This window comes from Patagioenas fasciata, chromosome 13 (assembly GCF_037038585.1).
Source record: "Patagioenas fasciata isolate bPatFas1 chromosome 13, bPatFas1.hap1, whole genome shotgun sequence".
Taxonomy (NCBI): Eukaryota; Metazoa; Chordata; class Aves; order Columbiformes; family Columbidae; genus Patagioenas; species Patagioenas fasciata.
In genome coordinates this window covers 19,140,584-19,162,269 of record NC_092532.1, presented here as the reverse complement: position 1 = coordinate 19,162,269, position 21,686 = coordinate 19,140,584, and the positions used below count along the sequence as shown (strand labels likewise).

Below are 21,686 nucleotides of genomic sequence, written 5' to 3'. Positions count from 1 at the left end.
TGCTTTGCTTCTTTGAAACACGCAAGTGCATGCATTGTTTCCTCCTTTAAAAATGCAAGTTGCAGGGATTTGGTAATGTCAGCAGGAGATTATAGGCAAAAATACTATTGCATTTTGAATTTTTTTAAGACTCTGGCAGGTTTAGAACACCCTGGCTTTATGATGTTCGTTTTTGAAAATTAATCTGCATCAAATGGCTTTATTGCTTCTGTAAGAAACTGGTACAGAATGACATCTCTGATATTGCATCGTAATCCACATTTTTATAGGTACTGCTTCTGCACTAAAAGATCTCAGTGCAAGACAAGGACTATAAAGAGAATTCCTCACACTTGTTAATAGTGGACTGTCTTGCTAAGCAGGGCTGTCTTTTTCAGTTTAATAAGTATTAAAAAAGCTAACACAAAGAATTATGATTGATATAGAAATAAATCAATATTTTAGGGAAGTTTGGGTGTTCAATAGATACATACACTTTATTGATATTAAAAGTAAATATTGCAGTAACAGCAAGTCATTGTTTTATATAAATAATTCATGTACTATAACATCTATGTGGTGAACATTTAAATTGTATGATCAATATGGTCTAAACCAAACACTTTCCTTAGCAAGTGTCTGTTGTCTCCATGGTCAAAAAGGTCATGCAGGTAAATGGGCAGCCTGACCACCCTTGTGAATCACAGTTCCAGGCACTCAACCCTTTCACTCGCTGTTACCTTCAAATAAAGTCCTGTACTCAGAATGTTGCAAATCACAGCCTGCAGTGGTGATGTACGGCCAGGCTAATGTACAAATCCCGATTTTCTTCTGTCATCTTAAACCTGTGACAGCTTGCATTGAAACTGTGTCCTAGACTGAGGTTTCATGCATCATCTCAAAGTATTGTGTCACTCATGTACACCTGCTGTTTCTGTAGCGAGGCTGTAACTACGTTTAGTGTAGAAAGTGGAGTCTTAAGCAAAAGTGTTTGTTGTAGTTTAGCAATCTCCCGCCCTTTACATGAGAGGCCTCCACAAACGCCAAACCAGCGGCTGCCCAAACCAAATTTTCCAGGGGTTTATGAGCCGCCCTCCCAACACCTCCAGTCTAGTTTGGATAACCAGAGGTCTTCAGAAGTTTGCTGGGGACTACAATTAAATTAAAAATGGCTACTCAAGAAGAAAAAACAAAAATCAAGGAGTTGAGATCGACTCCATGCCATGCATAGATCAAGAACAAGTGACCACATGGGGCTCCTGTCCATCAAATGGCATCCCCTGCGTTCCTTGTTCTTCCTGGGCAAGTGTCTCAATATCTCTCCCGTTGCAACTGTTTTGCTTTTGTTTGCACTGGGGAAAGAGGTTGGTTCAGTGCTTAAAGGGTTCTTATGGGACAGGGAAACCTCTGGTTTCAGCTCTCCACAAGCTGATCTCTTACTTTGGCTGAAAGTTATTACTTGACCCTGAGAAATAGCATCAGTGTAAAGTTCAGTCAAAGGCATTGTGTTTCTGTGGAAAGAGTTGATCTCAAAAAGTCAGCATTTCCCTCCTGAAAAATGAAAACGTCTGTTTTCTTAAAAATGAAGGAAGCAAATCCCCTTAGGTCCTCCCTTGTGTCTTCTGCCCTACCAGCGCTGCGGTGCAGAGCTCCACCAGGGCTGCCGGGAGGAGAAAACTGGCCGTCAGCATAGACTGAGTGCAGCAGGGGAAGCCTGCGACAAGGCAAATGTCTCTTCTCACCTTTGTGGTTCAGTGGTTTGTTATAGGAACCACTGGAGGTGCTGAACCTGAAGTGTGTCCTTTACATTTTGATTTTGAAAAGGTATTCAGGAAGATGATAGTTTATTGCATTCAGTTTGCTGCCCAGCGGCTCGTGCAGCCTGCCTTTCTGGATGCCTGGCACGGGCGCGCGCCGAAGGCACGTCGGGAGTTGATTGTTTTATTGCGATTGCTCAGCAGGGCTCCTGCAACGTTTGACAAGTAGAAAATGCTTCTATGATCTTAAAATAAAGATTGATTCTTCATGATGAGGCTCATAAATAATAGGAATGTGAAAAAATAAGCCTGACCCCAGATGTCACCGAACTAGATACAGCTATTACCTGAGATAGTTTTCTGCAGGTGTTGCAGGTTGCAGGTCTTGGTATTTTTATGGCATCTGACAGATGTGTCTCAGGGAAAGTTCAGCATATTGTGAGCAACTTATTGGCAGGATCACTGACCTTCAAGCACTTGATGACATTTTTGGGGGTTAGTTGGTCCGTTCTGGCCTTGCAAAAAAATGAAAAGAATTGTCTGTTCTGCTGAAGCGCTTGCCGTTTTTAACATGTTGAAGTATCGTCCTGCGTCACGGTGTTGATGAAGGTCGGCCGGGTGCGTGGCACCGTCTCCTCGCCCCCCGTGTGGGCAGGTCCCACTCAGAGCCCCAAGGCCAGGCCAGGCTGTGTCTGCTCCGCACACCCCGAGGAACACGGGCACTTAACGGGGGTACCGGTGCTCCCTGGAGTGAGGGTCAGGGTGTGATTTAATAAGAGGGCTTGGGTGAAAGCATAAGTAACGGGAGTACAGCATCAAGTGCTTGTGAAGTGCGGTGGACCTCGGAGAGAAAGGCCATTAACCTTGTCTTCACAGTGATCCTATCTATTATTTACAGCACTAACTTTAGCAGTTCAAATGGAAACAGGTTGGATCATCGGATGGTATCTTTCATTTTATTCCACTGTTTCTTTTAAGGCTCTCAGATTTAAGCTTGCTGTTGGGCAGAGCGCAGTACCCATGGTGAAGCCGGGTGCTGCAGAAGCCCACTGCTCTTTCCATGCCCTGCTGGTGATGGTTTCACCTGTAAATATTTTTGTCGCATTCAGGTACCAGAATTTAAGCACTAGGGAAGTTTTGTTAGTGCCACAAAATCACACACATCCTATCACAAAAGTGCATCTGTGCTAAATGTTTTAGATACATCTTGGCTATACTAACAGGTACTGTTAATTGCTTAGCCAGATAATAGAGGTGGAGATGTGGAAAGCAATCTGGTGTTGCAGAATAATTGAACTCTGAGGAATATTTCTGTTCTTATTTCTTTCCTTGACATCGTAATGCAAATTTAAGGCGTCAGAGTAATATTGACACCAGGGGGCACTAAAATAAGCGCTCTCTAGAAGGAGATTATTATTGTCCCATGTTTTGATACTGATAACGTGTTGTTGTTGCATCCTTCCAGGAGCACTGCCTGTGTGCATAATGTGCATGTCACTCAGGTTGTGCTAAACTTGGGTTTGTTTCCTTCCATTTGGTACTTGTATGTACCTTTTAGTAATTATTATTGTAACTTCTGGTGCTGGCAAAAAATCCTGTTTCACTTCTAATGCTGCTCTTGTCATTTCAGAAGATTTGTTCATCTTAAAGAGTTGTTCTTGACTGCAAGTACGGGTAGTTGCGAAAGGCTGTTCTGGATGAAATAGAGAGTGAAGATGCTAAGTTTTCAGAGCTGTTTATTTTCAATTACTCAGAAGAGACATAGGGCAGTTTTCAGCCTTCCCGGGGTTGTTGGTCACTCCAGGGTGTGTGAAGAATATTGCAAAAGAAAGTTGCTTATTGCGAGAACTCGTCAGATTCAGTTGTTCATGGTTATTCATGAATGCTAAGCCTTCTATTAGGTAAAATAGAAGTTACTTTGCTAATTTTAGATCTTTGATCTAAAAGCATAATATATAGTTTTATACAATCAAAAGATTTGTAACTTTCTGTGTAAGCTATATACGTTTATCTTTTATATATACACACAATATGCATATGTAGCATACATATTGCTTTGAAACTATATCAGTATATTTAATATTGTATGCTATTATTTGTAGAAAATGCACTATTCGCTTTTTTGTGGGAATGAGTAAGTGTATAATATAAAATGACCTTTTCTGAGTGCTGAGCAGCTGCCATTTATTTCACGAGACTTTCAGTAGGTCAGCTAACAGGCTTAGGTGAGCTTGAAAAAAGTACATTACAAAAGGCGACAGAAGTTTGCTGTGACTCTTTTCCAAACTTTTTCAGAATTTACACTGTGTTTTATCAATTTTTATGATACTAATACCAGCCTATAAACCGAAATTCATTTGTCCAGGTGGGGGCAATGTTGCATTAAAAAGCTGGAACTGACCAGTCTTTTTGCACCGGATAATAGAAGCCCTCCCTTTTCCACCCCAAATACTTCATTGTCTGCTATTAAAACAATTTATCCTACGGAACAAAATACTGTATTTATTGCTTCTTGAAAGCACTGCTTTTAAGATCCCAGGATATTAATGTGTCAGATGTAAATGCTCAACTATTTTATGTGGGTGAGACTAGTATTTTCATTTGGCCTCGTGCATTTTTCATGCATTTTGAAGTTTGGTGCTGTAATAATAATATGCAAAAATTACGGTTAGCTTTAACCTTTCAGTCTGAAGTTTTGAAACAACTTGTTAGTTATGGTTTTGTTTCTAATAATAATATGAAGTACATTGCTACTACTTACTGGTCGATTGCAAAATCAACTGGCTATCCAATTTCTGTAATAATTCCTTTGGCTTGATTCCTCTGGTTTGATTAATATTTACTATTTTCATCAAGTGTAGGTATTTTTGCTTTTTGTTGTACCAATATACTACATTAATTTTATGCTAATCTAGAAAAATTGAATTTGATTAAAAATAGAAAACTGTATTTTCTGGAATTAACAATAATTTTGCTCTAATTGAACATGTGTTCTTTAATACTGGTTAACTCAGACAGTGAGGTTGCCTACTGTTGGAAATGTGTAAGCCTTTTAGCCAAAGCAGAGATATTAATAGCATGTTTGCTGCAACAAATTTTAGCTTTAAGTGCTGTGTTATGGTCTGCCTTTTAATTTCATGCTCTCCATACATTATAGTGTAAATGAAATGTCTTTTTAATTGTCACTTGCAAATGAGTTTTATCTTAGTTTTAGATTAGCATTCCCAGTGTAGTCTGAAAAAAACTGAGAGCATGAAGTAGCTTTAGCTGCTGTTGGACTGATTTGAGTAGAGTGTTCATACCTAAAACAAGCAGGGTAAAACCTAGTATCTTTTTAATAGCTGTTGATTTAATATCAGTCATTTGTAAATGCTGTTTAGTGTAATCCACCTCTTATGGTGGTCTTTGTTAACATAGATACACATGAAGTCTGTTAGTGCTCTTCTTGACGGGTGTTGCTTATCTTGGATGAATTTCAGTATCAAAGTCTTTCTCCTTGCTTGTGGTGTGGGGAATTCAATTGTATAGGTCAAAGTACAGTTTTAAACCACAGTTAGTCTCCAGCACACCCTTCGTGTATCCCCCTGAACAAGGTGTAACTCCCAGTGCTCAGCGTAGCATTGGACCTTCCCTTGTGTCTCTACAGAGAAGCCCGTGTTGCCCCATGGTGGAGGCACAGTCAGGAGCCCTCCTGGTGCGATACCACTCCACACCTGAGCCAATTCACGTCGTTAAGGCAAGAATATTTCTGATTTCAGTTGTACATGGCAGTACTATACTTCCGGCTTGAGGTGCTGCCATGAAGAGTAGGTATTTCTTCCAAACAGCAAAAAAATGTTCTTACCGGCAAAATCGTGTGTTTGGCTAGGGCATGGGCGGCCTCCTTTCCTGAAATACTAGTTGCTGCCTTCGTGACAGCTATAGGATGTCTAAATACAAGGGACTCTCCACGGACTAAATACACTGAGGACTCTGCAGTTGGCATTGTAGAGGTTCAAGTATGCAGTCCTCTCTCCTTCAAAACTTCATGTAGACAGATGTATTTTTTTCCCCACCCTGTTCCTATCTGAGCAAAACTTAGTGGCAAATCTTGTCATCTTTTGTGAGAGGAGGTTGAGATGAGCCTCCCATTATCTGTAGCAGTCTGGGAAAGCCTTTAGTGAGACAGTGCTACAAGAGAAGCAAGGATGGGAGAGTCATGGAGAAGGCAGACAAGATGATAAGACATGGTTGAGGACAAACGCGAAGTACAGGGCTAAATCACAGCTAGGTGAAGAATAGTCGTGTAGCTGTTTTGTATCTCTGTATTACCTCTCTGGGCTACAGGATCTTCTTTTTGAACACAAGTCTTAAACAAAAAGTCTAATGTTTTCTTGTGAATACTCAGAACCCCATTTTCTACACAACAAATATTCTCTAGCATTTTTGTAAGGTTACTCTAGACTCCAGGGGTGCTGCAACAAAAAGCTGGCCTTAAATCAGCAAGCCAAGCCTGGCTTCGGGACAGAGGCAGTACAAGCTCTCTGTACCATGTCAGATGGAAGCTGGTCACAGCAGGGAACCTCTTCCAAAAACCCTTCCTGAGCATGATAGGACTTCAGCCTGTACTCTTCCAGTTCTCTGTGGGGGTTTGCAATGTTATCTTACTCAGTGTTGCTTTATAAATTGATAACTCTTGGCTAGTCAGAATACAAGTGGATGAAAAAGTGTGTGTCACTTAACTCTCCATTTTCTTACTTCTGATATCATTTACTGTAATTCATTCTTGTGGTCTACTATTAAACCACCCTATTTCCAAATCGCTTGGCACGTTTCCAGAGATGAATCTCACAGAAATGCTGATACCTAGTTCCCTTAAGCTTGAAATTGCCTTACAAGTCTTCAACCAAACAAATGGTCAGATTTTGTTAGTGCATGAATACGTCAAGATTTAATTGCTGCACAAAATCTAAGGCATAGAGTGCTCTCTGTGAACTTGGAGCAGATTACAGTGAGATCACACAGAATAAAATCTCCACCTGGGGATGGCTTGCTCTTATTGTAATGAAAGGAGGAAAAGGTTGTGTGTACCTTTATTCCAGCATTGGGCTGGCACCAGTTCATCCATGGGGCTACTCCTAGCTACACTGTTTAATAATGGCTCAAAACCCTAAAACCTCAGTAAACGTTGCTGGGTAAAGTGCATCAGTATTCATACCTGTTTACCTTTAACCTCAAGTACGAAGAGGGCACAGTAAGATACGGCGATATCAGTTTTCTAATTGCTGGTCTTGCAAACCCACTCGGGGGAAGGGAAGGGAAGGGAAGGGAAGGGAAGGGAAGGGAAGGGAAGGGAAGGGAAGGGAAGGGAAGGGAAGGGAAGGGAAGGGAAGGGAAGGGAAGGGAAGGGAAGGGAAGGGAAGGGAAGGGAAGGGAAGGGAAGGGAAGGGAAGGGAAGGGAAGGGAAGGGAAGGGAAGGGAAGGTTTTGTCCTGAGAGCAGGAGCTGGGGAGGACGTGGGTTGCAGGCGGGTGACGCTCAGCATACCGCATGCTGGAGTGCGCTGCGCCAGGAGGACGTCCAGCTGGGCTTCCCCACAGTCATCGCTCTGTGATGTTAACAACTGCAGAGGAATCATTTATTTTTTATGACTATCCTGAGGAGATTCAGTTCTGAGCGCACAGACCAAGGAGATCTATAGAGCAGGAAGGTGACAGCTTTACGTGTTAGCTCGTGGGAGCAGCTGTAGCCTTCCCAAGAAATGCCTGTGAGAGCTTGTCTTTGGGTTGGGTTGGTGGTTGGATCATAACGATTCATACACATGGCTCAGATATCCCAAATAAAGTATTGCTTCCCATTGTGATATTGGCCATAATTTGCCTCATTGCCTGGCAGTCTCAAATTATTTGACAATAAAAGTGTCAGCAAGCCTATAAAAGTAAAACACATGCTTAGAGGAAGATGATGCTTTATTCTTTAAAAAATGGTATACAGTGACTTTATGAAGAAAAGAAACATGGCTGTTTATAGTCCACAGTTTTCACATCTGAAGTGTTATACAAAGTGTTTTGTGATGCTTCACAGTCGGGGGTTAAGAAAGCTAAAATTGATATCAAAATGTGTATTATTTTTCTGGGCTTGAAAGCCAAAAATGTAACTATAAATTTGTGTTTTGCAGTGCCAAAATTCTGTGAAAGTTAGGACAGCTATGCCTATGCTTCCAAGAAGGAGATTGGAATAGTTTTGCTATGTATCTTGTGGTATAGCTTCTTGATAATTCTAGAAAACAAATTGAAACAGTAACGTGGAATTTTTAGAGAGAGCCCGGGTCTTCTGACTATTGAAACTGCTTTATACATCGTGCACTTTTCACCCTGAAGTGAAGCCTGGTAGGTTTTTGTTGCTTTTACTCCCAACAAAGTGATGCAAAGCAAGATCAGCTTCTCTCTCTGAATGTTTTGGAAGGGATTGAGCTGTGCAATAAAAGACTTCATCAGCTTCAAGCTAAACCAGTGAGAACTTCGACATACAACCACACGCCTCTCTCTGATGAGCAACACTCCTTCTCTGGCCTCCTTCCCATTCAAGACCCCTTGGAAACCCGACAATCTCAGACACATCATCTCTGCGTTCATTGAAATCAGTGATTAACAGTTGCACCCTTGCTGAAAAAGGAGCGGGGAATGGGTTGTTCTGGAATGAAATTTTTCTTCATTCAGCAGAAAACTGAATTCACAATCCAGTTTTGTAACAGACAACATATGCAGTCTGCTGTATGTGCAGCACTTAATTCATCTCAAAGGGAAATACAATAGAGTTTGAAGGTATTTTGTTATATTATTGCATATGTCACTCTACATTAGTTCTTAAAAGGTAAACCATAGATCAAGATGCCTATAAGGCCTATTTTCATTTGTGCATTTAATTTGTTTACCATCTAATTTCAAAATAAATATACTTTTTAATAAGGAACCAGGATTTAAGGCACCTGCTTTTAGAAACTTCTTCCAGTTAGTCAACAGGAGAACATAGCAGCTCACATGCATTTTATTTTACTTAAATGTGCTTCACCACTTATTTTGCCTGGCAAGCAAAGATATGAAATTAAGATCTTCTCAGGTTCCCATTATTTCCTCAGGATAACTACAATATTTGGGCTATTTCCATGTCTTGGGCAACATTTTAACTAATGGATATGTTCCTAACTGAAGTTAAATGGAAGAGAATTCCCAATAAGAGCCAAAATATCTCCCAAACGTACAGTTTGGTTTGGATGCTTTCTCACTGAAGCATGGAAGCTGGATGGTGTGTTGTGCTTGGAGGTGGAATTTGAAAGATCATCTTCCCTCATGTCTCCTTTTGTCCGGAAGCCAAGAAACCCGAACAAATGGTGCTTCCTCGCTTGTGAGCCGTGTTTTGGTGCACCATCGGCTTGGTGATAGGTTTTTTCCATTACTCAGTGCTCCGGTAACTCAAAATACTATTTAACAACCACTGAGTGATGAATGGGTTTGAGAAAATGCTGATAATTGTAAGGTTTAAGACATAGCTAAGATTTTTACCAGTGGTAAGTTCAGAATAACTCTTCTCCCCATGAAATCTAGAAATCATAGCAACTTTCAGAAGACATGGACAGGGAGTTTGGAAGTTGTTGGTCACAGGTTTTCTGTCACCATGCTGAATGGACAACACTTGTAAATGGAACAGTTAGGTTACAAAACTGCTGCAAATCCCACAAAGCACCATGCAGCTTGGTTTGTGATTTTGACAGGGTTCAGTCTGAGATAAGTTGAAAGATTTATAACTAATCTGAAATCTGTATCTTGTCAGCATGTTAGGGAAGGTAGCAACTTCTTACACGATTCTTAGTTGCTGCAACTAGTTTTCTGTATACTTAGATTTTCTGTGTGTATCATTAGTTATTTTTAGAAGCGACTCTAACCATAAAATGAAAGCTTAGGCAGTGTTGATGGGGTTTCTGATTTTGAGGTTTGGCTGAGCTGCTTTACAGTTGCTGCGTTCGTGTCAAATTGTGGGTTTTTTACCCTGTGGGTATACATTCGCTGCCTATTGTGTATCTTTTTTCAATTAGCAGCTTTCTGTTTTAACATATCATTTCATATTTCAGTGAAATGTATACAGTGTTTGTGTTAGCTCTGCGTGCGCATACATAACTTTGCCGTTCTCTCCGTAGCTTTCTCCCAAGGAGTTTGCTCCTGTAGCTTTAAGCCCTGCGCAGTTGTGCATCTGCAAACCACCGGGTTTGTTCCCGCAGTTCCAGTCCTGCAAGTCTCTCTGCAGGTGAACCTTGCCCAGTTTGGGGAGGCTGGCGGTGACTCAGTGCAAAGATTTGTTCACAGTGGAAATTGTAGGATGGATTTTAAAATTTCTTGGAGTAAATCTTCATGAGTACGTGTCTGTGTATGCAGTGCAGCAAGAAGAGTCCCAACCCTGCTGAAGTATTGTTTAGCTTTATCAGGATTGCCTTCATTTGCTTATTGTCCATTGCTTTCAGTGGCAGTTATGCTGGAAATGGTGAACATTGACAGCTGGGTGCCGTAGCACTCTTTGTGGCAGCTTATGCTTAACTTTACCTTGACGGGTATGCTGGTTGGGTGCCCCAGCAGAGTGTCCTTCCGCTTGTGTTGTCTCACTGACCCTGCTGGGAAGCAGAAGCAAGAGAAAGAGAACTCCAAGGTTTTTAAACACAGCAGAAGAGAATTATATTTCTTACAATGATAAGTCTCTTAGACTTGTTTGAGGTGGTTGGAAGGAGGTTTAAAGTAGCAGATTTCAACTCTGATTGATTACCGACGAAATCAGGAGGTCACACAAATACTGTGTGTCAAGACCAAAGTCTTATATGTGAAATGCGCCTTCTTGTAATCAATATATGATGAATGAGGGGGGTTATTTGCTGAAGTATTGTTTGGTCCAAATGGTTGTTGAGTTATTTGCTGATTTTTGAGCCTGCTGAAACCAGTGCAGTGCCTTATCTGGAAACATACTACTGCAAATGTCTAACCTGGTCCTCACAAGGGTGCAGAGACCCGCTTGCTGTTCTTGTTTGATTCTGGCAGCTGAGCAATCAGTGGTAAATCATTGATTCATGTATAGAAAAAACATGGGTTTTGTCCGCATAAAAGAAAGCACTCAGAATTTTTTTTTCCTTCTACCTCTGCTGCAGAAAACTGTACTAAATGTTCTTTTCTGGTTGGATCTTCCCATAGTCCTTGTTTCTTTAGTCCCTGTTAGGCAAGTTTGTCTTAAAGTTTATATTGTGAGCAGCGGCAGTCAGTCTTTATTGGGGATGTGTTATTTAAACCGTCAGATGCGTTTTGACATTTAGATACAAAAGGCCAGAATTGAATTAATGTTTCTCTGTTAAGTTTTGAGGTTGGCCTCTTCATGTGGTGCGAGCATTTCTCAGGAAAGAAAAAAATGTCCTTTTTTTGCTTCTGAGAGGAGGTGCTAGAAACTGGAACTGAGGAGCTTGAAGTGGATTCCTCATGTAGTTTTTATCTTCCTTCATGTGTTCTCCCAGTGTTTCCATCCAGGACCAGCACAGCCTGTAAGGGTGTCCATTTAAGCCATGTGTAATGCAGATACCTTTCCACTGGGAGATTCCAAGGGACTGTCATCTCATTTTACTTAGGAACAGCATTCAAGCGGTGGTTATATGGCCAACTATCAAAATGCAAAGGACTTTCAATCGAAAAACAAGACAAATGTCTTCTGTTCTACTGTTTCATTGGAATTAAATTTTCATTTCTTCCCCCTCTGTTTCCTCGTTAGCCTGTTCGATATGGGAGGGGAGTATTACTGCTACGGCTCCGACATCACCTGCACCTTTCCCGCAAATGGAAAGTTCACTCCTGACCAGAGGGCAATCTACGAAGCGGTGCTGAAGTCATCGCGGGCTGTAATGAATGCAGTCAAGCCAGGTAAAAGATCGGACCATGTCAGCAGGAATTGATGAGCTTGATGGCAGCATTCGGGCTGTCATGGCAATTATGTTTGGATTTTAGAAAGGAAAGGAACAAGATGACAAAATTAATTTCCATGTTTAAACAGCTCTTAATGGAGGATAGATGTAAGACATGCAACATTTTCCATATGGCACTTCTAAAGAAATAACACATAAGCAACTAATAAGATTAAGAATACATTTTAATCTTCCACTTTTTAAAATGCCTTTAATCTAGTGGTGAAAGTAGTTGCTCTGGTGGGTGTTCACATGGCAGCCGTCTTTTCAGGAAACTCGTGGCCCAGACTGAAGTTAGTTTGAGTGAACGTGTGTGTTGTGCTTCAGTTCATTGCAAGCATTTTCTGTATTTTACATGTAAGCTCAACAGAAATCTTCTGTTGAAAAGAGGAGGGAGTGTACATTTTTGGGAAGGGTACTCAATTAGCCTTAAAAAGCTTTAGAAAGCACTTGGCTATTGAGAACTTCACTGTATGCCTTTAAATTCCAGGCAAGCTAATCCATCAAGTTAACATTTTCATAGTTGAAACAACTGCCTGTCTTGATGAAAATCTTGTTTTTCTCCAATTCTGCTTTCAGGGCAGCAAATAAATGCTTTTAGAGCTCAGTATTTCACTGGTGAAAGTACTTGAGCATTTCTCAGTATTACTAATAGAAGAGCTTTGAGAAAAATGTACTTCATGTACATAATGCACAAAGCACACTTATCCTTTAAATTTGCCATGTTAGCTTTCAGTCATCGGGCCTTGAGTCCATGGGCTTTCTGGATCACCGGTCAGAACATACATAATTTTCCTGTTATACAAGCTGCCAGCAGCACTGTTCATTAACACTTGAAGCTTATCTGCAAAATGAGGCTTGATATTTTGCCATTTTAATAACAATGTGTATTCTCCATCATCTGCTGTTTCACCCCTGAAGAATCTTGTTCCTGTTCCTCTTCATATTTTGCTGTGCATTTCAGCGCCGCCTTTAATTTCATGTAGGATTTTTGGCACTCTTTCACGCTAATAAGTTGCGGACTATCTTCAAAACTTAATGGCTAATATGATGCTGTACTCAGGATGGTGTAGGGAATTCCTCAGTTTACTTAGCACTTTATTTACAGTGTCAGATAATAAGGACATACAAAGGTAAGTATTTCTGAAAATTAGTTGCAAGGATCCTTTACCAGCCTTGGGAGTTTGAGATTCACAGACAGAGAAATCGTTCTTAATGTCTGGCAGAAGATGGGACTGAACTTTCTGCTTTCTCTGCGCTTTACTTGTCTGTTTAAAAGAGTGGTGCGAATGCATTTATGCTGTTTATGACAGTGGTAATCATGACTTTTCTGGCTGCAGAAAGCAGGTTGTGTGGACTGGTCTATTGGTTTGGTTCGTTTGATACCTGCGTGTAGTGAAATGCAACCTGGACCTTTCACACTCTGCTGAATTGCAGACCTGGGTGGAGTGGAAAAACTTGCACCATATAGAAAATACTACTTTTCAGGTCTGTATGGCTTGTGCCCTAGTTCTTTTGCAGCTTTTAACCCACCTCTCCACTTACGAAAAAGTCTAATAATATGTTTATGTTTTTCTCTGATGACGTCTCGAAAACACACCAAAGGTTCTACTACTGAAATAGGTAATTGGAGAAAAGTATTTACAATGTCTGAAATGAATTTACGATGTTCTAAAGACAGTTCAGGCTGAAATGATGAGTTGGATTAGAGAGAGATCCTCTTTAATATACAGCTTTAAATAATTTTTAAAATAAAGTATTATTCAAATAGTTACTTTGTTTCCAGTCACACTTCTTTTCTTACTAAAGGGGACATAGGAAACAAGACATTCCTGTGAAAGGCTTTCATAAATCCTTTTAAATGAATATATCTGCTTTGTGCCTTCCACCAGATTCCTTTAAAATGTTTTGCGTAGCTGTTTTAATTGAACACTGAGACAAACAGAAAAACTGCAATGTCATGTAGCGTTGGGCTGCTAGTGAGAAGTGGCATAGGATCCCCCGGCAGGCTGACACCCGCCGTAGAAATGGTTAGTGTCACATACTTCTCAGGCTGCTGAGAAACCCCAGAGCCCCTCGAAGGGGCGGATGCAAACCAAATGTATTGTTGCTGCTGCCCAGAGAAAGCGGTTTCCATGGGAGAGGCTGCAGCCTCCTTCCTCTCGTTGGACAAACCTCGTCTGTTAGCTCGTTGACTGAAGCACCAGGATCCGCTCCTGGGGCAGTGGGGTCTGTCACGGGGGAGCTGGAGGGGACGATGTGAATTCAGCTCTCAAGTGTCGCTTCTCCCTGCCTGACAGAAAGTTGGTGCTTTGGGTCTCCGCAAAAGGAGGCAGAAAAGCTTGCAGGTTTAGAGGCACTAAATGTAAAACCCGTCATGTTTTAGATAGATTTTCTGAATTATGGAGCCCGTGTTCATTTTGCTATAATATTTGTTTGTCTCCGTTTCCCAGGGTTCCTAAGATCAAAGACAGCGAGTGACTGGGCTGACAGGGCAGTAACCCTTCATGGGGCAGGCTGCGCACAAACCGTGTACGCAGCACGGTCAGCAACGGTAGAAAATGGGATTTCTCTCCAGTTCCAGAATTATGCCTTGTGGCAGAGGGTCACAGGGGACATCTAGTTGTTGTCTTCCGGTTAATGATTCCCAGGGTCTTTCTCATTGCAAGATAGGGAGTGAATACTTCAGGGAGAGTCACTAACCAAATACTGGGTTACATAACTGTGTTTATGGAAGGACACTCATTTGCTAGCAACCTTAAACATTTTATATAGATCTGTGTGGTTCAGAGATTGGCATTGACTCTAGAGTGAAGTTGCATTTTGAGGGGTGATAGACCTTCTAATGCATTTCGTTTATACTTCTATATAAAAACAGTTGTCATAATTGTAAAAACACTCCAAAACATTGTCTTTTATTATAGAAGAGCATTCCTCTGACTACATCTTGTGCATGGTCCAAACATGCAGACATCTCAAATCATATATACAAGTCTCCCTACCTTCCAACTGAAAGAAGAGAATTCCGTCTGCAAGCCAAATAATATATTCTGAAAGTTACAAAACGCTCTCTGTGGGCTTATAGCCCATGTTCAGTGCAGTCGTCACAACTCCTGCCACAAACCAAATCTGTTTAAAACAAAAGGGGAGAAAGACATATTCAATCTTGCATAAGCAGCGATTTTGAAACTACTGAGCATGGATCTCATATGAAGACAGCAATGCTTGTTGCCGAAGTGAAAGGGTCAAAAAGACGTGTGTGTGTGGCAGTGGGATAATTGTCTCTTTCCTGCAAAGTCAGGCTTGTGATCCAAAATTTCAGAGAGGAATGTTGCATTTCTACTTAGGGGATATTCTTAATGCGTCAAGTCCATCTGGGTTAAATTTACTCTTCTACAGAACTAAAATACAGGGGCGGATGTGCAAAATATTGACAGTTCCATTCACTTTGGTGGCTGAGGCATCATGTACTTCTCACTCAGAACAGTGATTTGAGAAACAATTTGTCTTTACATGGATATTCTGCATAAAAAGAGAAACAGTGAAATTGTAAAGCCAAATATTCAAGTATTCCAGAAGTTATGGTCCTACTTTGTCTCACTTCTGCATTGGTTTTTAATCTCATTAGATTTACTAAAGTGGTCGAAGCACATTAGGTGCACTCCTGAAATGCAGTTTACTTTCATCTGAAATGAATTCAGCTTATGCACTTCAAAACTCCACTGTGTAAACCAGTACACAGCAAGTGGGGACAACTAAGAGAGCTCACCTCTGAAGATGACTGGAATGAAAATGTTCTTGTAGATACATCCATTATTTCTCCCTCTGCTATCTTCATGCAATGCATCTAACAGAAAGAGCTGAACTTCCAAGCAGCTAGTTTATTTTAACCTTTTGTTCCGTGCATGGCCCAGAGCTGTTTATTGCCTACTGTCCAAAACAGCCCTGAATCCAGAATTATCAATGTCCTCACCAGTTTTTTTCAGAGTGCTCATTGTAACAATACACAGGTGCTTAGCAGACAGTAACTTCATTTGCACTTCATTTTAGCAATGCTGAAGTGTGCAGCAGTTCCCCTTCTGCAGGCAGTGGCACACAGGCTGGAGAAGCTCTGCAGAAGCCAATGTAAAGCTGTTGACTCATTTGGGATTCCAAGATTGAAATTCATCAGACTCAAGACTTTTTATAAGGTAGTTTAACATTGCTTCTGCTCACACCCCAGCTATTCTGATCTCTCTGCCAGCTGTGAGTGCCCAGCCTTTCTGCAAATCAGGCTCCAGGTTGTCAAGCCAGACACTGGTAAAATGGAAGAAAATGATTAGTGAACAAATGTAAAAAAAATAGATAAAAATTTAAAAACTGTGTTTCAGCTGAGTTTCCTAGCATCCTGCTGGGAGCCTGAGTCTGATGTTGCAGTTTTGCTTGCACAACATCAGTAGGCATAGATCTATACAGTGTAATGGTTAATGGCGGGGTCTGAGGTCTGAACTCTAATGTCTGCAGTACCTCCAGTGGACAACTGTCATGGTAGCAGCTGGAAGCCTGAGCGCAGGGGTAGATTAGACCCTTTTGTGAGCAAGTTTGACGTGTTCATTGATAGTGGAAAGATCTGAAGAACTTGAGAGGGCACAAGTGCATTGTTGCCAAATCCTGTCTTGGTTCATTCTTTATCCCAGTCACATAAGTTAGATCCAGTGTCAATGTAGTAGCTTTGTTAACCATCATTTGTCATAAGTTTCACCTGGGAGACCAGTATTGCCTGCTCTTTGTCATTAATATAAAACTATTTGAATAAACATGTAAAATAATCATTTTTGCTCAAAGTCCCTCTCTAGAACTTCTAGAAGACAACTTGTTGAAAAAACATGATCTGGCTTTGAAGTTAGAGTCGTTTCTTAGCCGGGGTTTGGACCAGCACCCTCCTGGCATCTCTCCTAATCTAAATCATTCCACAACTCGAAATACGTTCCAAAATGTGCAAATGAAAATATCAGTGATGTAAGAAAAAGATATGCTGATGAGAGTCAATGCCTGGGTGCTGAGCTCCAGCTCTTAGCAGGGGAGGTGGCACTTCGCAAACCAACAGGTAGCAATGTGCTCCAGTTTCTGCATATGGTGCATGTTCATACTTAACCCAGCTTTGAGTATCACACTGTTCTCATATGGATGCTTTACTGTAAGTCATACATATGTGTCCAATAGGGTTTGGGAAGTTACTGTGGAATAGCTTATTTTTTATTCTTTACCAAATGACTGTGTATTTATACCATGTCCAGCCTCTTGAGTGATTTCTGCTATTTGTTGTTTGGATTACCTTAAGCATTTAGAGAATGTTAATAATTAGAGTTCTATAAATTTAATTCCTAGTTGATGAGGACAATATAGTTTCTACAAATAGAAAGTTTCTATATACAGTTTCTATTTATAGAAACATTGAAGTTTCTCAAATCTATTGAATCTGCTACTGCGTTGAGAAGAAATAAAGAGAAAGTATGCTTACCTTTAAGCTTTGCAATTAAAGCTATTTTGGATTAAGGCAGTAGATCATAAACACAGTCATTAAGATTAATGAGCTAAATATTGTAGCAATCACATATTTTCCATTTTCATCCCTTTGCAATTGCACACTGGGACCTCCGAACATTCCTCCCTGTCTTCTCTGTAGAGTAGTGGAAAGTCACAGGAAAATAAAAGCTAGGGAGCTTGTTGTGCTTGGTGTTCCTGACACTACTGCAAAACTCGTGTGTGTTTAAAAAAATGAGCAGGAAAAGCTTTTTTCAGTTATACACATTAGTATTAAGGGGACACAGAGAAAGAATTAAAACACCTCAATCATTAAGGCCTATTGTCCTAAATTCCAGTTTAAAAAAAAAAAAGATCTCTTTGTCTAGCAAACTGCTCCCAAGGAACAGCTGAGTAAGGCCAGGTTGGCAGCCACTCAATTCCCTATCTCTACATTTATATGATTTAAAAAGCTTGTATATCCCAAGTCCCATTGAACCAAAATTGCATTCAGACGTTAGCTGCACAGCTGGGAATAGTTGTTGATTGATGTTTATTTGTTTCAATAAAGTGAAAAATAAAAACTAGTTCCAAATATGCACAGAAGTTGTTCACCAAGTCAGTTTATGTGCAGCGTGAAAGTTTTCCTCCTCGGGACGCTGACATAGGGTGTCCCTATAGGATTTGCATCTCTGCACTTTTTCAGGTTGGAGCTCAGGCTCAGGGGTACATGCATATCCCCATGTCCTGCATTTTACTTTCCAAGAGAGTAAGTATCATGTTGCCTCTGGCTTTTTTGATAAATGCTGTTCAGGGACGTCTTGAAAGAAATCTCCATCCTAGAACTAACATCTGTGATAATGGACGATGGAGGTTTCTCCATATTAAGTATGGGAGATTCCTCGCCTATTTGTAGCTTTACCAGAACTCAAGTTTCACATACAGATGTGAGGTCTTTAAGCTCTTAAATCCTTTCTTCCAGGATCAGAGATCAGCCATTGGAGATTTCATAGATGCCAGGATTGCCATATAGTATTTGAGCAAGAAAATACAGTCAAAAGCATTTCAGCAAACACACATGTCAAACAAATAAAACATCCTTCTATTAATCATGGAGATTTCAGCTGATCCTTGGAGCCTGCCAGGGATGGGTCCCTTTTGCTGTAGGTGCTGAATAATGCAAAATAGTATCTATTTCCCAAAAGACTAAGGTCTTTTGAGGTACAGAGGCCAGGGGGAGAGGGTTGGAGCGAACAACCAGTGGGCACAGGCCAGCAGTTGTGTGGCTTGGACTACAGAAGCTTCTCTGTAGCTGGTGGTTCCTCCTTCATCCCTGCTCCAGCTGCCTCACCAGGTCAAGTCTTGCGTTTTGCAGCTGGAAATAGGTGTCTGAAGGGGTTTCTCTCAAGTTAGCGGTAACTTTCCACTCTGTCATTTCTTTCTCGTGTTAAGTAGGTTTATGTCCAAACTGTGTGAGATGCAGAACGATTCAGAGAAAGGCATTAGACCCTTCTGTAGGTCTGACTCTGAGGCCTTCCTTTAAAGACCCAGAAAAATGGTCCTTGGGAGTTCACTGGGATGAGATGTGCCAGCGCTGTGCTGTGCCACTGCCCTACACAGCCTTAAAACCAGGCTTAGCATGTTAGCATTCAGGTTGCTGCTGCAGTTGTGCCTGGAGTTTGCATGTTGGCTGCTCCTTTTCTGGTTTCCCTTTGGTGGCAGGGGACCAAAGGAAACCTTGTGCATTTGTAGGTGCAGGATGCGAGATGAAGTTAGTTCCATCTGGTCTTGATCTTTGTCTCTGGGCAGCTGTAACTGCACAAGTGTTGAGCTGCTGTGTGAAACTCTGTACCCACTTTTTGTGCCTTTCTCCTGATTTCTTCAATTTTCATTCAGTGCTGTAGCTTCCTAACCACTTTGCAGTGGAGGAGCCTGCCTTAGCGAGTTTCCTCGTGTACATCGTTCCAAGAAGTGTTCTCAATTAGGAGGATAAACCAAAGCAGCCGCTTTAATTTCGAGTGTTTTGCCTCCACCCTGTTCGCCTGCTGCTGAAGGATTCAAGTAGTAAAGCTCGTGGAGGTAGATATAAGCCCAGGGATTTTAGTGGGTGAACGGTTTGTATTTTTATACAGCAGAATGTAAACTTTGGATGGTAGGTACTCTTGAAATATTGACGTATTGGTATCTAGATACTGAGGCACAGTTCTTTCAGTGAGACAGGAGGAGGTAGGTTTGGTGAACAAGTACTGGTTTAATAAACAATTTATTTTATATGACAGAAATGCTGAATTCGAAGCACTGGTATGATTCCGTGTTCTATGTTCTAATAGCGTGTCTCTAACAAAAAAAAGAATACTGGAGAATTTAGCTCAGGTAGGGTAGTACTAAGACCAGAGATTAGAAAAACCCAAATAATTGAAGAACTGTTTAATTGGAAACTAATAGCCAGGGTATTTGACATAGCAGATCCTCTGGGTCCCTTCCAACTCTGGACGTTCCTGGATTCTATGATTACTGGCAGTTATTTCTGATAAGTTCAGCGGAGTTGTGCTTAGGAACATATGAAAATTCAAAATTTGCAGCTTCACAGATTACTGCTGCGTCTTCTGTAACTTCTTCGGAATCCATTCATTTTTGCTTGCTACTGTTTTGCGTACTGCTTTAGAGTAAATGTCACTGTATTCAACCAGGATTGAAATTTATTATACCTCAAGAAAATAATTGTAACTATTATCAATATTTATTCCTTCCAAGTTAAGTACAAGGTTCTCATTCACATGCAGTGGGTGTATTTTGCATGCAAGTCATTAAGTCATTTGTGTTTTATTTTATGTAGTCCAGAGCTGTACTTAGCAGAACACCATGTGGGCACGCTCGCCTGTCTGTTGTGCTGTATAAAAGCAGTAACTAATTTTGATGAATTTTTGAAAGAAATTGGACTGTACACTGGACTTTCTTGACAATAGCAGAACAGGGAAGGGTGTGGGAGCACAGTCTGTTTTACAGTTTGTATCGTTTCAAAATGTCCATATGAGTTATTCCCATTCAGATTGTCATATTTTAGGCAAAGTGCTGCTGATCATTATTAATCTGCTGTAATATCTGAAGCAAAACAATTATTCTCAGAAATAAAACATTAATGACAGAAACTGAAGATTTTATACTAGTTCCTCTGAAGAACAAATGCTTTCAGGGCATGTTGTAACCAGCACTTGATATTCACAAATCCTGCTGATTGACACCGCAGTATTATTTTTCCCCGCTTGCAGTTAAGAATGTGTTATTGTGTTAAAGACAGATTGGAAAGTAAATCTTGTCAATATATGTATTAAAAAGCTATTTGTAGTCTGCTCTCTCCTCTATTGAATGGAGTTGACTATATTTTTCTTGCTAGCATTAATGTTCGTAAACAAGTTTCCCTTTGAACACTAGCTCTCTGAGATTGACCCAGAAAAGGTAATATAGCTTTCCGTGGTAAATTAATTCCATTTTGTGAGTATAAATGGTTAAAGCATCAGCCACCACTTAGGAGATAAAAGCTGAAGGAACTAAAGGATGCACAGACAATGCTGACAATCAAATTGCAATCCTTGATTCTTGCAAGGTATTATTAAAAAAACCCAAAACAGTGTTGATGATTACTGGAGCTCTCATTGTTGGGCACATAACCTAAGCTTAGCCAGAAAGGCAGTAACATACAGCAAGAGGTGAAAGAAAAAGATAGTATTTTCTGTCAGATTCAGCAGATTCTCCAGCCTCTCTGTGCAAGCAGCCGTCTGTTGGAATGCAGGATTTCAGACTGCGAGTCTCACTGCAAACCTTCTGGGAGCCGCTCTCCCCTGCTGCTGACTCCGGCCCAGGAGCTGACCCATGCTTACAGTGACCACTGCCATGTCAGGAAGACTAAAATAACACTGAGCCATTTCCAAGTGTATAAAACTAGGCACTTTCCAACAGGCGAGCCTTCCTGCCCTGCAGCCCCTGTGGTGTCGAGGTCCCTGGCAGTCCTGCCGTGGCTGGGGACAAACTGCAGCTTTCCAGCGCTGCTGCACCCCTGGGTGTTCCCACTGCTTGCAGTGATTCCTCAGAGGTGCTGCTTGTACGAACCAAATACATTAAGAAATCTTTACAGGCTTGGAGCCTGAAGTGGTTGCAGTTTTTTAGCTTTTCTCTGGTGAATGGGTGCTGGTTTAAGGCTATTTTTTTTAAATCCTTTTTTCCTAATTGCAACAAGTTGTAAGATTGTAATGTACAATTCTGATTTTAACAGTGACTTTGGGGAAAATAACCTGCTTTTACATGTTCTGATGTGCACAGATTTTCTCCCAGTTCAGTATTCAGGAAATGCGCTTGTTCTACGTTGTAATTTGAGTTGAAGTACAAAGTTCGTGAGCCCTTCGATCTTGACACTGCATCAGCTGTAGCTGTCAGAGTGCAAACCAGCTAGACATAGATTATGCTGTTTGCCCTGAATCTTATCTAAAC

General features: G+C 40.9%; 1 protein-coding gene across 1 annotated transcript in view; it reads left to right on the top strand.

Annotated features, from left to right (window-relative positions):
* PEPD (peptidase D) overlaps nt 1-21,686 on the top strand; it is a 126,204-nt gene that overhangs the window by 78,087 nt on the left and 26,431 nt on the right. Inside the window, exon 12 of the mRNA XM_065848036.2 lies at nt 11,510-11,658. Within this exon, the coding sequence (XP_065704108.1) occupies nt 11,510-11,658 (149 nt within the window). The remainder of the gene's footprint in view (nt 1-11,509; nt 11,659-21,686) is intronic.